The 17,540-nt window shown below is 35.6% G+C and overlaps 3 protein-coding genes across 3 annotated transcripts; all 3 read left to right on the top strand.

Moving 5' to 3' along the window:
• Positions 639–1,278, top strand: LOC18788674 (probable calcium-binding protein CML29). The gene has a single exon (XM_007223581.2). It carries the CDS (start codon positions 705–707, stop codon positions 1,176–1,178), a length of 474 nt encoding a protein of 157 aa, XP_007223643.1. The 5' UTR covers positions 639–704; the 3' UTR covers positions 1,179–1,278.
• On the top strand, positions 2,897–5,790 carry LOC18788648 (UDP-glycosyltransferase 74E2). The gene is made up of 2 exons (XM_020555649.1): positions 2,897–3,946; positions 4,987–5,790. Exons 1-2 carry the CDS (start codon positions 3,302–3,304, stop codon positions 5,707–5,709), a joined length of 1,368 nt encoding a protein of 455 aa, XP_020411238.1. The 5' UTR covers positions 2,897–3,301; the 3' UTR covers positions 5,710–5,790.
• Positions 13,236–16,225, top strand: LOC18790444 (UDP-glycosyltransferase 74E2). Its single transcript, XM_007222075.2, has 2 exons — positions 13,236–14,612; positions 15,406–16,225. The coding sequence occupies exons 1-2, from the start codon at positions 13,992–13,994 to the stop codon at positions 16,126–16,128; spliced, it is 1,344 nt and encodes a 447-aa protein (XP_007222137.1). The 5' UTR covers positions 13,236–13,991; the 3' UTR covers positions 16,129–16,225.

The raw sequence follows: 17,540 nt of genomic DNA, 5'->3' as shown, positions 1-17,540 counted from the left end.
TCACTTGCAAACCAACTACATAGTCTTCAAAACTTTGATGATACCCACCCCAATGCTTGGAAGCAATAAGGATAAATCTAACCCGATTGGGTCGGGTTGAACTTGTCAATCGGTTTGATGGGTTTGTTTGCCCAACCTTAGTCAGGCACAGCCAATATGATTACAACATGTTAGATTGTCTTATGCAAAGAACATTTATATAGTTTTTTTTGTTTGTTTGTTTGTTTTTTTTGTGACAATGGGGGTAAGTGGACATCACTTTCTTGACAGAATCAAACAAAGCAACTTGTGGAAAACAATTCCATGAGCACTCAAGTTACATTACAGGGGCTGGAATTTATGCAAATGTGAATCATAGATTCTCACACCCTATAATTTGTTAACTCTTCTAGAATCAAAATTACTGAGGTACACTTTTGAACAATTAGCTCAGAATTATGGAAATCAAGTTAACACCAGCAAATATTTTGTGTCACAGTCAGCCAGAATAATCTTATCCCAGAAAAAAAAAATGTGATAGCACTAAAATTATTCACAAGCATAAGAATCACCTTTTGTTCCTTTCCAACTTTTTATCAAAACCCCAATAAAAATCATAGGAATCCCTTTTTGCAGCATTTATATATAGTTGGGGATGTGCCAATAAAAATTTCAACAATCTAAATACAATTCACACACACCAACTTGATCATAAACCTAATTCCATGGCTCAGATAAGCTCTCTCTCTGCAGAAACTGAGACACTGAGCCAAGTCCTAGGCCTGGTAGAAGCATTCAAAGCCTTTGATGCAGACAATGATGGGAAGATCAATGCTGCAGAGCTTGGAGGGATTTTGGGGTCACTTGGGTATCAGGCAAGTGAGCAAGATGTGAGGGCAATGATGCAGCAAGGGGACACAAACAGAGATGGGTTTCTGAGCATAGAGGAGTTCTTGGGCATGAACACAAAGAACTTGGAATTTGGGGGGCTTGAAAATGTCCTCAAGAACGCTTTTGAAGCCTTGGATGTTGATGGGGACGAGGTTGTGACTGCTGAGGAGCTTTATGAGGTTGTGGGGGATGATTTGGGTTATGAGTTGTCTCTTGAAGACTGTCAGGGGATTATTGCTTCAATTGATATAGATGGAGATGGGGCTGTTAGCTTTGAGGACTTCAAACTAATAGTCAATTCCCTCTGATGTGTTTGGTCAATATAATTATGCAGCTATACATGTGAACTTTTATACCAGTGAAGTACCTCCAATCCTTGTGAAATAAATTCTACTATTTCTCTACAAATGCTTTTTTTATTTTTTTTATAATTTTTATAATTAAAATTTTTAAAGCACCTTTCCGTCAATATGTTCCACAGAATGAAAGAAAGCATGAGAATGCATCCATAAACAAAAAAATTTGGATTTTGTGGAGAGAGAAGAATTGATAGAAGAAAAAAATTTGTGATTACTTGAAATAGAGAGCTTAGAGTTGTACCTTCAAAAGTGAGTAAAATGACTTTCTAGCTAAAAATGAGGATGCCCTTTGGAGAGATACTCATGATTTAGTTTAAATTTCCATAGCATCTTTATAATTTGTTTAGCAAAGTAGATGACATCTACATAAAATTCTAGATAAAGTTTTGATAGTTAACAAAAACATGGTTAGAATTAATAATAATAAATTTTCTCAGCCGGTTGTCATATATTTTTAAAAGTTTTTTTTTAATCACAAATGGTCCTCTAGGTTTACAAAATTATCACGAATCGTCCTTTAAGGTTTTTTGTGACACTAATAGTCCTTCAAGTTATCCTCTACCCATAGAAATGGTCATTCCAATTAATTTAACTGACGTTAAAAAAGTCACGTGCAGTCATGTAACTGCTTTTAAAAATAATAATCTTGTCATTCCACTCAACCATCACAACCCAACCAACCCTCACAACCTTTTTTGAAATTAATTAATGCTAAAATCCTTCTTTTTAACTTAATTGTCTTTTTTATATCAACATCACAGACCTAAAAAAAAATTAAGGTAAAAAACAGAACTAACAATTAAGCAATAAATAATACTATTAAACAAAGTAAGTCGTACACGACATATTTGAATAATTCTCAAACCATATAAAACAAACATGGTCCACACCAAATATAAAGCTAAACTGAAAAGCATAAAGATTTCACTGACAATTAAAAAAAAGTAAAAAGATATTACACAATCAAAATACAACCACATGTTTGATGTTTCACAAAACAAAATAACCACATCTGTAGACAAAGATTAAAAAACTAACCTGTATACTTTGGTTGTTTCCCCTCTAAACAACTCTTCGGACTCATCCTTCTACTCACTTTTGTAAGAAGAATAATGCGTATTTGGCTTTACGAACTCAGATATTCCTTTTGCAGTCAGCTTCATGAATCAAATACCCAAAAAACCCTAATTGCCCAATTGGAAACCCCAAATTGAGAGAGAGAGAGAGAGAGAGACCGAGGACGAAATGGCGGGAAAGGGTTATGAGGGTTGGGCTTGGGTTTAGTCGAAAGTTGGGTTGGGTTCTGATGGTTAAGTGGAATGACAAAATCATCATTTCAAAAAGCAGACACATGACTTTTTTACCGTTAGTTTTGACAGAAACCAATTGAAAGGACCATTTTGATGAATAGAGGATAACCAAAGGACTATTAGTGTCACAAAAAAAACCTAAAGGACAATTCGTGATCATTTTGTAAACCTAAAAGACTATTTGTGACTATGAAGCAATTTTATTTTTTTTGGTGTTATCTGCTAGTGATGTCTCTTCACTTTTCACATGGGCTAAAAAGTTTGACCTATGAAAAGAAAAATGTACCACTCAGGAAATGTTTCTTTCATTGTTGAATAATGGAATAAGAGAGCCATCCAATTTAATTTACAGTAGATCTATTTATGTAGAACTGTAAGTAATGAGCTGATTACATAAGTACAAGCCTAGAATGATAATAGTGAATGCATTAGTCTCTTAGAATGGTAGGTGTAAGGCTCCAAAATGTAAAGCTGAAATAAGCCACCTATAGTGATCCCAGAATAGCTAGATGTGGCGCTGAGATTCATTTTGTTGTGTGTGAATCCAGCTAAGGTTAACAGGTATGTAGTACATGCTTTTTGTGCTCATTCTGATAGAAGAAAAATACAATCCTCTCTGCAATTTCAGCAAGAGAGAAGAAGAGCATTTCATCACTCTGTCTTTCTTCATTCTTCTATTTCTTCTCTTCAACATTTCATAACCCAGCAAGAATACAAAAACACTAACAAATACAGGTAGATCGAGTTCTGTGTACAAAGAAAATGGAGATAGCAAAACAAAGAGCAAATGGAACCCATATACTTGTGGTTCCTCTTCCTTCCCCAGGCCACATAAACCCAATGCTCCAATTCTCAAAACGCTTAGCATCCAAAGGTTTAAGGGTGACACTAGTCACCGTCTCCTCTAAGACTCATGAGCCCATAGAAACCCAGTTGAGTATGGTAAATATTGAGCCAATTTATGCCACATATGAAGAAGCAGGCAAGATTGATTTAGAGAGCATGCTGCAGTGGCTCCTAACCATCTTGTCAAAAAACTTACCAGATCTGATTTCAAAGCAAGAGAGGAATGGCTACCCAATTTGCTGCCTTGTCTATGACGCAAGCTTGACATGGGCTCTAGACATAGCCAAAGGGCTAGGCATTGCTGGGGCTTCATTTTTCACTCAGGCTTGTGCTGTTGGAACTGTGTACTATAATGTGCAGCAAAAGTTGCTTAGGGTTCCTCCAGAAGAGGATCGAGTTTTGCTACCTGGGTTGCCTCTGCTTGAGCCTCATGATCTGCCCTCTTTGATCAATCATCCAGGGTCCTACCCATCTGTGTTTAAGATGGTAATTGGCAGGTTTTCAAATATCACTGATGCTGATTGGATCTTCTGCAACACTTTTGATTGCTTGGAACCAGAGGTACTTGTATATATTCACGAACATTTCTTCATCATATATACGACTATAATCATATCTTTGCAATGGTCTTCCTAGAGAAGAGCCGCTACTAGCAACATCAATATTGTCCCAAATTTAACCATCTATAAAACCCAGTAAGCGTGAGATTTTATCATAAAAGTCTCGGTAATATTAGTAGTAGATTGATTCATTATATGTTGTATTTTATTTAGTCAAGTTTTCAATGTGGGACTTATATTCTTCAACATAACCAACTTCTCTTAAAGAAACCATTTCAAAAAGACTGATTAAAGATGTTTGGGAAATTATAAGAAGTCAGAACTTTAATTTTTACCTAATTCATCTAGGTCAAAAGACATTTTTGATAATGTAGTTTGAATTGTTACTTCACGTTTCTTTTTAAGTATAGAGACGAAATTGGAAATTCAAAACTAACTACATGGATTACAATTGTCTTTTGGCCTAATTCACATAACATATGGAGCTTGAAGCTTGCTGCAATTCCCATTTAGCATTTAGTACTCTTTAAATTGAACTAGAAGAACCATTGGTTTCCCCTATGTGAACAATGGATGCCTCGGCGCTTTGCTCAATACTGTAAATAATTTTTTTTTTTTCTGTGCATTATTGGTAGAGAGTAGGATCTATTAAGGGGACTACTACTATTGCCTATCTAGATCTTTATGCTATAGCCCTACACCACATGTTAGCTTGAGGGACAACTAATGCCCCTTCGCAACAGCCCTCGAAATTTGAGGACACATACTGCCCATATGATATCTCTCACCTCATGGAAACTGACAGAAACCAACCATTCTTCTTGTGTTGCTAGATCTTTTTTTAAAATGTTGTAAGCCTACAGTACATGTTAGCTTGAGTGAAAATTCCCCTTTGGCAACTATTGCCTTATAGAATTTGAGGACAGATATTGCCCACTTATTTTATTAATGTGAGACCTATTTAGTGAAAAATAGTCTATAAATGTGATGCAAACAATTTTATTTAAATGTTGTATACGTGACACCCTATAATTTCATTAGGTGGTGAGTTGGATGAGAACAAAATGGCCAATCAAGACAATAGGGCCAACCCTTCCATCAATGTACCTAGACAAAAGGTTGGAAGATGACAGAGACTATGGCATCAACTTTTTCAAACCCAACAATGACACTTGCATCAAGTGGCTAGATTCGAAGGAAGCATCTACAGTTGTGTATGTATCATTTGGAAGCATTGCTAATCTAGGAGAAAAGCAGATGGAGGAGATAGCACTGGGCCTAAAAAGGAGCAAAACCAGTTTCCTGTGGGTAGTAAGAGAATCAGAAATTCAAAAGCTTCCAAGCAATTTTGAGGAGCAAACATCAGAGAAAGGTTTGGTTGTGAATTGGTGCCCTCAATTGCAAGTTTTGGCTCACAGGGCCATTGGTTGTTTCATGACACATTGTGGGTGGAACTCTACACTTGAGGCATTGAGCTTAGGGGTCCCAATGGTGGCAATGCCACAGTGGACTGACCAATTGACAAATGCCAAGTTTGTGGAAGATGAATGGAAAGTTGGAGTGAGGGTCAAGGTTGATCACATGGGAATTGTCACTAAAGAAGAAATAGAAAGATGCATAGCACAAGTCATGGAAGGAGAGAGGGGGAATGAGTTTAAAAGGAATTCAATGAGATGGAGAGAATTGGCTACGGAGGCAGTAGATGAAGGTGGAAGCTCTGATAAGAATATTGAGGAATTTGTAGCAGCTCTCTTATGCAAATAGAAATAGGTTTGTGTGAGTAATTAATGTTTATGTTTGTCAAACTAACTGCACATTTAAATAAGAGTCTACTATTTTACCTCACGATTAAGTTTTGTGCAAGTAATTAATGCTTATGTTCCTCAAACTATCAATTTAAACTACACATTCACTCAAGAATCTTACTATTTCACGTCACCATTAAGTCGAACACTATCATCATTTTATCACAAAATAAATAAATAGTAAATTTGGCTTTTCTCCTTCAAACTAGTTTTTTCTTATCTGCAATCCATAACCTTATTTTTATGAATAATAATTTACTTATTACTGTATTTATTAATTTTCATGAATAATAATCTACATATTATTGAATATGAATAAGAATTTACCTACATAAAAAATTATTTTTATTTGAGTGGAAAAGTTGTAAGTACATATAGGATATAAAAAAGAGATACGTCAATTATTTTTATGAGAGATTCATTATTATACCTAATATAGGGGTCCAAATTATAAATAAAAAAACCTACATGAAATGGACTTTAGAAACATACCCAAAATCCATCTATAATATAACAAAGAGGCTTCGAACTTTATATAAATTACAAAATTGCCATCGATTTCTTAAAATAAGCCAAACCTCAAAACCTCGTAAAAAAAATCTAGAACACTAAATAGAGCATAAAAGTAATTTAATAATCAAAATTAAATTCAATAAGGCTAGCTGTTATTTTTTGAGTTTGTTTATAGAAATTAAATGGTGTATGGTTTATCTATATCATTAGTGCTAAAAATGGGTATATAACTAAATACATGGTGAAAAATTGTAGATATTTTATAGAAAATGCTAGAGAGACCATCTTTAGAGACCAATTTGTATATCATCTCTCTAATAGAGGGTGAGACCCATTGTATTGGTGGACACCACCTCTATTAGAGAGATGGTACACAAGTTGGTCTCTAAAAATGATCTCCCTAGCATGACTCAAATTTATACATGAACGGTGGGTGTATATTTATCAATATTGATAATCATTCCCTATAATTGCATATTAATGTATGAATTGAGATGGTAGGTTATTAATGCGGGAGTGAAATGCACATCTACAATTGGAAACTTTGAGGTCCTGTTTGGTTCACGGAAAATATTTGATGGGAAATCATTTCCTAAGTCATTTTCAAAGGGATGGGAAATGGAGATTTATTTCCCAATAGGAATTGGAAGATTCATTTCCCATGTTTGGTAATGTTGGGAAAGTAACGGGAAAATACCACTTTATTTCCTTTCCCATGTTTGGTTAGTGTAGGAATGTAAAACAAAGTTTGTTTAATTTTTCAATTATACCCATATGAAATCAAATAAGAAAAGAATGCATTTAATGATATATTGTAATTCTAAATTGTTAATGTGGACAAAATAGTTATGAAAAATGTGCATTTAATGTTGGGCTATTTTCTCGAACTTTCGTGTGGGAATGGAAAATGAAACCGAAAAATGGAGAGTTATATTTCCCTCCTACTTTCTCATGTGCCAGACAACTATTTCTCATACCTAGACTTACCAAACATTAAAAAAAAAATGCTAGATGAAATTTGGGAAGTATTTCACAAGGGAAAATAAAAACAAACTGAAATTATATTAAATGTCCGGCAAATATGGGGTTGGTGGCATGGTTTATAATTTAGTTATAATAGATGGACAACTATAGTCTTACATGGCATTCGATTCAAAAATGAGGTTTTACATAAAAGTGGAAAATGAGGTTTTACCTAATATTGTTTCAATTGAAAGGGCCCATCACTTAATGAACCTGACCAGCATTTGGACCATGTCCGTGTAAGCAACATCACCCCAATGTGAGAAAAACTTTTTATGGTTGCCTTTGTTCATTTGCATAGGACATGGGTAGGTCTTGACTATCAAGTCCCACTTATTCTATAATTTCATGGATGTTGTAAAATGATGAAAGTGAAGCCCACATGTCGGTAGAATATTTCTCTGCACCTTCAGATGCTTTTCTTTTTCTAGCCAAGACCTTTACCTATATTAGAAGGCTTCCTTCTCATTTTGTAATGTAGATCAAAATATTGAACAGATTGAATAAGACTGAAGCCATAGGAACATATCCTATATTTTATGCTTCTAAATTCTCTCCTCAATCCCTTTGATTTACAACACGTTATCAGTACGATAGTCTTTCCCCTTTATTTCTAAATTTTCTCAGCTCAACACTTATGTGGTTATTTCTTTTTCTCCTCTATGTCATATATTATATGTATTTGCTCTTGTATTACTATCCACTAATAAAAATGGACCTTGGTAATATTAAACATATTATCAGTGGAAGGCCGTTAATAATACCAACACTTTTCTTATTTTATTCAGTGGTGGTTTTGTCCCCATATTTACTTTATTTAATGTATAGTGTATGTTTATTACCCATACAATTTATTTACTGTATGGTGTGATGTTTATTACTCATACAATTTATTTATTGTATGGTGTAGTTTTATTACCCATACAACAGTATTTATTTAAAAGTGTGGTGTGGGTTTACCGTCTACACTACTGTCTTTATTCTTATTTAAAAGTATGAAGTAGAATTAGTGCCCATACAAGCACATTTACTTTATCGCACATTTATTTATTTATTTTTTTGAGGACCTTTCCTATTGAAAATATGGTGTGGAATTAACGTCCATACATGAGGCAATTTAATTTATGAATTTACTTTATTACACATTTACTTTTACTTAAAATATGATGTGGAATTAACCCTCATACTTTATGAATTTACTTTATCGTACATTTACTTTCATTTAAAGTATGATGCGGCATTAACATCCATATAACAAACAATTTACTTTACGACATATTTACATTTATTTAAAGTATGGTGTAGGATTATCGTCCATACCAGCAATTTAATTTATGAATCTATTTTACCGCACATTTATATTTATTTAAAGTATGGTACGGGTTAATCGTCCATACCATCAATTTATTTACAAGCAATTTATTTTATGGATTAATTGTGTGGTATGATGAGTTTTTACAGTATACAGATCAGGACCAGAAACTCATTGATTCTCATCATACAACTACATCAAGACCTGAAGATCCTTGATGATAATATTGATATGAGAGCTGGCAGTCTCTCCGGTACTATATTTGTAAACAGGTTATCGGACTTGAAGATCCTTGATCCTTGACATGTAAATAAGGACTTGGAGTTCTTTGATGATGTAATAGTACCGTACATATGAATAGTAACTGTACTGGCAAATGTACTATATGCATGAATAGACACAAATTTCATGACTTGACGAATAGTACTGTATACATGAATAGTGACATATGCATAAATATTAATCATTTTGGGTAAACCATCACTATATACAAAAGGGAACATGCAATTCCTTAAACTCATAGATGGGCAATTAAATGAGATGTTAGAAGTTCCTCAAAATATGGATAATTATGTAAGGCCCTAAAGTTCCGAAATATATACAAGAAATTATAAAAATGTCCATACCATGAGAATATGTGATTTTGGCCCGAAGTTCAAAATCTGACAATATTGGAAACATGAAAGTTCCAACAGTTAAATGGACAACCCTTAAGGTATTATTGCAAATTGTGGTACACCACATATTTCTTTGGCATAAGAAAATGATGAATTTAATAAAGTTCGATTTTGTTACAATCGACACCTCCAGAAAGAAATATATTTTGTGAATTCCAGTTGTTAAGAATACACCGTGAAATAGATAATATCAGGATAAACCTCAAATGATGAATTGAGGCTCCCCATATATTTTGTATATGATCTGGGTCGGAAGCTCATGAATCCAAATATATGAGAAAATCCAGAATCTAAAATTTTGGGTATATAGTAGTTAATGCTCTTCACTACTACATTGCAATATTATCATGACATTCCTCAATTCATATTTCGTGTCTATCTAAAAAGGGCAGATAAATTCTGAGGTCATGTTTGGCCCAGGCCAGAAGTTCTTGACTCACATGCATTGAAATATGTAATTTGAGAGATTGGATGTGGTTATTTGAACCTATAAGGTACAAGGTTCCAAACCGTCATTTTGAAAAGACGTAAAAACAACGGGTGCAAGTTTAAGAATTTGCGCAATTATTATAAACAGGAAAAAAGGCATACAACAGATAGATTTTTCCACCTGCAAGGAAAGGCAGACTCTGCAAAATTTATAAAATTCCACTATGTTCTGGAAACCTTCGAAGAAAGAGGACGACGCCTCTTAAGCTTAGCCATGAGCCTCTTGTGGTTTCCCAGAATCTTTTCATTGGAAATCTGCAGCAGTCAACCCTTGTCTATGTATCAAAAGAAGAGGAAAATGTGGCACTATTTCCAGGATCTCAATATTATCTCGGATCCCCATATTCTCTTTTTCTTTCCCAGATTCCAAACTTCACACAGCCTCAATTAATGTTTGTTGGCACTTTCGGCGTTTTCAAGATCATTTTCGTCAAAGCCGATCTTGCTTTGCGGATTTCAATCTTGCTTTGTCGACTTCACCAAGCTACTTTTTCAAAAGCACCCCGAGAATCTCGCAAATTTCCTATAGTTAATTTGAAATTTACCGGTTCTACCTATTCCTCTTATAAGTGTATAAATGTGTTACTAACAAAATTTTCTTTGCAGAATACATCCAGTTTTCTCCATATCTAGTGATGCAATATCCACATGTTTTTCCTACCAATGAGCACTCAATGTGCTTGAGAAGCGAGACTATCTCTGATCATCCATTCAGGAAGCGAGACTATCCCTGATCACGTTTCTGCTACATCATGGAACTGTAATGATGACCACATGCTCTAATCTCCTGAAGTTCTTCTAGACTAGGAGAAATGAGAGTTTGTTGTCTGCTCTCACCAGCTTCCTTCCTTGATTGCTTACCTTATCTTGCAATTAATAACACAATTTTTTTTTCGCATTTTTTCTCTTTTTATAACTCTCTGTTCATAAGGAATTTTATTTCTTTAGAACGAACATCTGAAGAAAGAATCCATGAAGTGATCCTAACTCTAAGGGTTATTTGTTTTGACAAAGATAAAAGAGTTGTGATTTTTGCTCTTGCATGATATAACTAGATCATCAAGCATTACACTGTATTTGCTGAGCCGATACGAGCTTGAATGATATTTGAGCAAAGTTTCTCCCACCTAAGGATGTAAGCAATACTTATGTTATTTCATACTTGTACTCTTATTTTGATATTTTGTACAACATCCTTGAAGGTAACCAAATAAGGAGATAAGGCTGTTCCAGAAGAACGCCATGCAAATGACCATTCCAGAAGAATGACTTGCATTATAGATAGTTCCAGAAGAACGACTTGTATTATGACCATTCCGAAAAAATGACTTGTATCATTCTGATATGTATTCATGAATTATTAATGCAAATTTCACAGATTGCAAGATGAATACATTAATGATACACTGCATAGATTAAAATCCCATAAGAACAAAACATGGGTATAGCAGTGATTAATATGATGCACGCCTGTTGCGTAGCAAACGATATGGATTAGAGTCCCGAAAGGACAATCCTTAAACATGTCAATATTGATACAGTGCACGCCTAATGCGTAGCATACATGTATGTATTAATCTGTGACATACTTGCAGCATGACAGATATATGGGTTCTAAATGTTCCAACTCCCAAAATTGAGATTATTCACGCCCTACTGTAAATTAACGCTCCATTGGAGGTTATGATCCACATTCTCACATAATTCATTTTATAAGAGATGTCTGTCTGGAAAGAGACAATAAAAGCCCCCTGAAGTGGCTTGGGTACCCAAAAGTAAAGAAATGCTTATAATAGATGTATGCGCATGCACATGAGAATGGTGGGATCATGAATTGATGAATGACAATTTTTGGTTTTGGAGTAGCTACTCAAATCATCAATGGGCTGTGTTGATTGGAGCCATGTTCAATTATTAAATGTCGACAATATCATTGGCTAAAATGGAAAAAGGCAATTTCATTATCAATGAGAATGAACGTGAAAAAACAAACTTATAGTACGAACCCCAAAAAGATGTTAATACTGAAAGTTATACTTAGGTGTTCGGAATAAAATGGAATATGCCCACTTTGTATGACACAATATTTCTAGCAAAAACAAGAAATGTTAGGTTTCTCCATATTTACAGATGCAATTGTGCCCTCTTATTGCACATTTAGGGAGACCAACATATTGTCTTTAAGGGTTATTAAATGAACAAAGCATATCACCAGAAGTGATTCTCTAAAGATGTATAAATAGCTGGGTTAAAGCTATAAAATGTGTCATAAAGTTTAATCCCTTAAACAAAATCCCTGAAATGATTGCAATTGTATGAAGCAAGTCCCTGAAGGGCATATGCCTGAAGCACAAAATATGTATTCAATACTAATATGCATAAATTGCGTCAGTGAGTACATTGATTATAATATGTCAAAACTCCTGAAGAGTTCAAGAAATATTTGTCTCGACCTAAAGATCGAGCGGTATGCCAACGAGATTTTTGCTTATACTAAGAAAGTATTAAAGTATTTTTATGTAGGTTAACCGTTTGGCACTTAAATATTTTTTCAGAAGTATACTGGATTGGACATTGTATTTTCCAGATAGATTTCAATTCCATCACCATCATTTTGAGATGATGTGAGGCATATTTGATGCTACCTCCGCATAACACCATATACGGGCATATTCTTTTCAAGTAAACTTACAAATAGCCCTGATTTTGTGGAATACGCGGACTCTGAAAATTTTCTATGATTTACATAGAAATAGCTCATTGGAAATATATTTGCTCAACTACACGAATTGTTGATGGCTACATCATTCACTCAATCCGGAAGATCTTACCTCTAGAAAGATAGTCATGAAGATATCAGGGGTAGATACGTTTCAGGGGGAGCATCCAACAATATTACAAGATTGACTCACAGAAACAGTGTCAACAGATGATCAACAGTATAGCGTAAAGATATTTTGCCAAGCATCAAAGGGAGTGTGCTGTCAATAAAGATCTTCACACACTGTATTCTTTTTCCTTCGTCCAGGTTTTAATCCCGCTGGGTTTTTTCTGCCAATGTTTTAAGAGGCAGTGTCGCACGCGTGTCAATATATACAAAATTTTATATTACACATTGTTATGTACTTTTTTTTCCTTCGACCAGTTTTTGTCCCATTGAGTTTTACAGGCAAGGTTTTTAACAAGATATATTCTATATATGATGGTCTCCAAGAGGGAGTGTTGTAAAATGATGAAAGTGGAGCCCACGTGTCGGAAGAATATTTCCCTGCACCTTCAAATGCTTTTCTTTCTCTAACCAAGGCCTTTGCCTATATTAGAAGGCTTCCTTCTCATTTTGTAATGTAGATCAAAATATTGAACAGATTGAATAAGACTGAAGCCATAGGAACATATCCTATATTTTCTGCTTCTAAATTCTCTCCTTAATCCCTTTGATTTACAACAATGGATAGAAATTTGAAAGTCATTTTGCTTAACAAAAACAGTGTTACAAAATCACCCAGAAAAGCGCAGTTAATAATAGCAAGAGTTTCACCTATGAAAGAGAAAATGGGCCAAATTCATAGGAGGAAACAGTCAATTGTCATTTATGACAACTTTGGCTGATCCGAAAAGCCATCCAATTTAATTTCCAGCACTATTTAAACTGAAATAATTGAAGGAAAGAAAAAGAAAAAAAAAAAAAGTAGAGACACATTACGCTGTACAAAGAAAATTGAGAAAAGACAAAAAAAAGAGCCAATGAAAGAAAATCCACATAAGGCTTGGTGATGCTGCTGTTTTCTTGAAATATGGCATCAATCAATGAAAGGTTCGGATTACCCATATTGCCCTCCTTCAAAACAGAACAGAAACTGCTCTGTACTCCCTCAATTACAGGTATCTTCTCATGCCTCTTTGGTTGAAGCTGTTCTGCACTCTCCTGCTCGCATGTCATGTCAAGTTCGGGTTAGGATGATTTTTTCCATTCTCTATTTTCATGGTCTAGGGCTTTAAGAAATAGTGGGGTGTTGGTTTGGCTAAGAAATAAGTCTTGAATTAGGTACTAGTTGTAGAAATCGTTGCAATTTGATGATGAGAGAAATTGAGAAACAAGTCTGGATCTTGACTTCGAGGGAAAACAAGTTTGAGAAAGAAAAATAAAAGATAAATTTTGAGTCAAGTCTGGAAGTTCCCTTCAATTATTCACTTCTTATCCTCACAGCAAAAAGTACAACAATACCAATGCTCCATATACTTGTGGTTCCTCTTCCTCTCCAAGGCCACATAAACCCAATGTTCCAATTCTCAAAACGCTTAGCATCCAAAGGTTTAAGGGTGACACTTGTCACCATCTCCTCTGACACTCATCATGAGCCCATAGAAACCCAATTGAGCTTGGTCAAGATTGAGTCAATTTATGCTGCATCTGAAGAAGCAGACAAGATTAATGCAGAGAACAAGATGCAGTGGCTCCAAAACATTTTGTCAAAAAGATTACCTGAGCTGATTTCAAAGCAAGAGAGCATTGGGTACCCAATTAGCTGCATTATCTATGACTCAGCCATGACATGGGCTCTGGACATGGCCAAAGGGCTAGGCATTGCTGGGGCTTCATTTTTCACTCACTCTTGTGCTGTTGGAACCGTGTACTGTAATGTGCACCAAGGGGTGCTTAGTGTTCCTCTGAAAGAGGGTCCAATTTTACTACCTGGGTTGCCACTACTTGAGCCTCATGACCTGCCGTCTTTCATCTATGATCCAGGCTCCTACCCCTCCTTTTTAAAGTTGGTGGTTGGCAGGTTTTCAAATATCACTGATGCTGATTGGATCTTCTGGAACAGTTTTGATTGCTTGGAACAAGAGGTACATATGTGTGTGTGTGTGTGTGTGTGTGTGTGTGTGTGTGTGTGTGTATCCACAAACATTTCTTGATCATATATCAGTCTATCAACATATCTTTGCAATGCCTTGAAGGAACAAGTTTAGGTAAAGTTTCAAAAAGACTGATTAAAGATGTTTGGGAAATTATAAGAGAAGAAAACTTGAATTGGAATCATAGGCTAAAATACATTTTTGGTCCATGTAGTTTGCAACTTAGTGTAAACTACAAGGGTATATCTTTACGTTTCTTTTAACGGTAGAACGAAATTGGAAATTCTAGCAAACTACATGGATTAAAAGACATAACATATGGGGCTTGAGGCTTGTGTTAATTCCGAATTGAAATTTAGGGAGTACATTTTGAACTGAAGTATGAATATTATTTTCCCCCATTATTTGAACAATGGATGGCTTTACGCTTTGCTCAATATTGTAAACAATGTTTCTGTGTATTATTGGGAGAGGCTAGGATCTATATTTGAAGGGACTAATATTACCTAGCTACGATTGAACTGACAGAAAACAACAATTCTTCTTGTGTTGATTATACATGTTAGATTCTTTTTTGTTTTTGTTTTTTAAATGCTGTATGCCTAGAGTACATGTTAGCTTGAGTTAAAATGCCCCTTTGGCAACTATAGCCATAGAATTTGAGGACACATATTGCCCACTTCTGTTATTAAAGTGAGACCTACTCAATGAAAAATAGTCGATAAATATGGTACAAATAATTTTATTTGAATCTTAAATAGACGACACCTTATAATTTCATCAGGTGGTGAGCTGGATGAGAACAAGATTGCCAATCAAGACAATAGGGCCAACCCTTCCATCAATGTACCTAGACAAAAGGTTAGAAGATGACAGAGACTATGGTTTCAACCTTTTCACACCCAACATTGACACTTGCATCAAGTGGTTAGAATCAAAAGATACAGGCACAGTGGTGTATGTATCGTTTGGAAGCATGGCTAACCTAGAAGAAAAGCAGATGCAGGAGCTAGCATTGGGCCTAAAAAGGAGCAAAACCAACTTCTTGTGGGTAGTCAGAGAATCAGAAATTCAAAAGCTTCCTAGCAATTTCGAAGAGCAAACATCAGAGAAGGGTTTGGTTGTGAATTGGTGCCCTCAACTGCAAGTTTTGGCTCACAAGGCCGTTGGTTGCTTCATGACACATTGTGGGTGGAACTCTACACTTGAGGCATTGAGCTCAGGGGTGCCAATGGTGGCAATGCCACAGTGGACTGACCAATTGACAAATGCTAAGTTTGTGGAAGATGAATGGAAAGTTGGAGTGAGGGTCAAGGTTGACCAAATGGGAATTGTCACTAAAGAAGAAATAGAAAGATGCATAGCACAAGTCATGGAAGGAGAGAGAGGGAATGAGATTAAAAGGAATTCAATGAGATGGAGAGAATTGGCTAAGGAGGCTGTGGCGGAAGGTGGAAGCTCTGATAAGAACATTGAGGAATTTGTAGCAGCTCTCTTATGTAAATAAACATAGGTTTGTGGGAGGAAGTATTAATGTTTATGTTGTGAAACTATCGACTTGAACTACACATTTAAATAAGAATCTACTATTTGATTCCATATCAGTAATTTATCTCAAAGTAGATATATGGGCCAACATTTAGACCACATCCATGTAAGCAACATCACTCTAAAGCAAGCAAGACTCTATATTGATCGAGCAACTGGCCTCATTACCAAGTGATTACCAAGTGAAATTTGTATGCATCAATAGTCAGTAGAGAAAATTGTGAGATGTGATAAATATGTACGTCTTTCTCTCGTAGTTCCATCACATCAATCACATGCTACTATTGATTAGTTGATTGCAAAAGGAAAGACGTTCTGGGTTGCCAGCAAGAGAGCCAAAGCAATTTCTCAAGATTGCCAAAATTTTCAACAACCAAGCCCATGTCAAATGTGTGGGTTTGTATATGCAATTAATAAGCCAATCCCCGCAGGAAATGTCACTTTTCATTTCATCAATCACATTGACAAAGAAAATGATCACAACAAGGAGAAGCAACTGGGTGGTGGCACTCATGTTAGTGCTCACAATAACATACCCTTCTCTCACTCTCACCCTCTCTACTTCTAGCTCAAAAGACACACCCCAAAAGCACACACCCATGGCAAACCAACACCCTCAAGGATGTGGGCCAAGTGGGTGGACCTTCCGGTGCGGGTGTGGATCGTCCCCTACCGGACATTGGAATTGGGGTGTGGGTGATCCTGGAGGCGCCACTTTCAGTTTTGAATAGGGTGCAGGTCAGAGCCCTGATGGTGGCGGCAGGGTGGGGCAGCTCATCTTCAACTGGGGGTGGAAGCTCTTGGGCTAGTGGAAGTGGTTTTGGATAGGGGGGTGGTGGGTTTGGTAATTCACATGGTTCCAATGGCTATGGAGGCAATAGCAATTACAACAACAACAATCAGGCTGTGCATGGACCTCCCGGAGGTCACTAGCTAGTAACTAATGTCATGTTACGTATACGACTTAAAAGTCAAATATAAAAAATCTATCATGTATTGTGTTACAGTCAATGTAGTATGTGAGAGTTGCTGGTAAATAAATAACAATTATCATATTGAATTTACCCTTCCTTAGCTGAATCGATCAAGAAATTGACCACACAACAAAAGAGAAGAAAATCCAAGCCCTTAAAGCTTTGTCCAAGTAGTGAGGATGGGTGGGTGGAGAAATATGTTATTAGTATTAGGCTAAGTTAAGAGTTCAATTCTTTTTCATGATAACAAATGAAATTTACTAGACTTGGACAACGAGACGGAGCATGATTTGATTTTTTTAAAAAATTTAGAAGATCTTTAATTTAGGTGAGGTCCTATCTCTTAACTGTTAAATTAGACTAACTAATTTAATTCAATGATTAACTAATTTAATTC

The sequence above is a fragment of the Prunus persica genome, chromosome G1 (genome assembly GCF_000346465.2).
Source record: "Prunus persica cultivar Lovell chromosome G1, Prunus_persica_NCBIv2, whole genome shotgun sequence".
NCBI classification, from domain to species: domain Eukaryota; kingdom Viridiplantae; phylum Streptophyta; class Magnoliopsida; order Rosales; family Rosaceae; genus Prunus; species Prunus persica.
The sequence above is the reverse complement of the archived record's forward strand: the minus strand, read 5'-3'. Positions and strand labels throughout refer to the sequence as shown.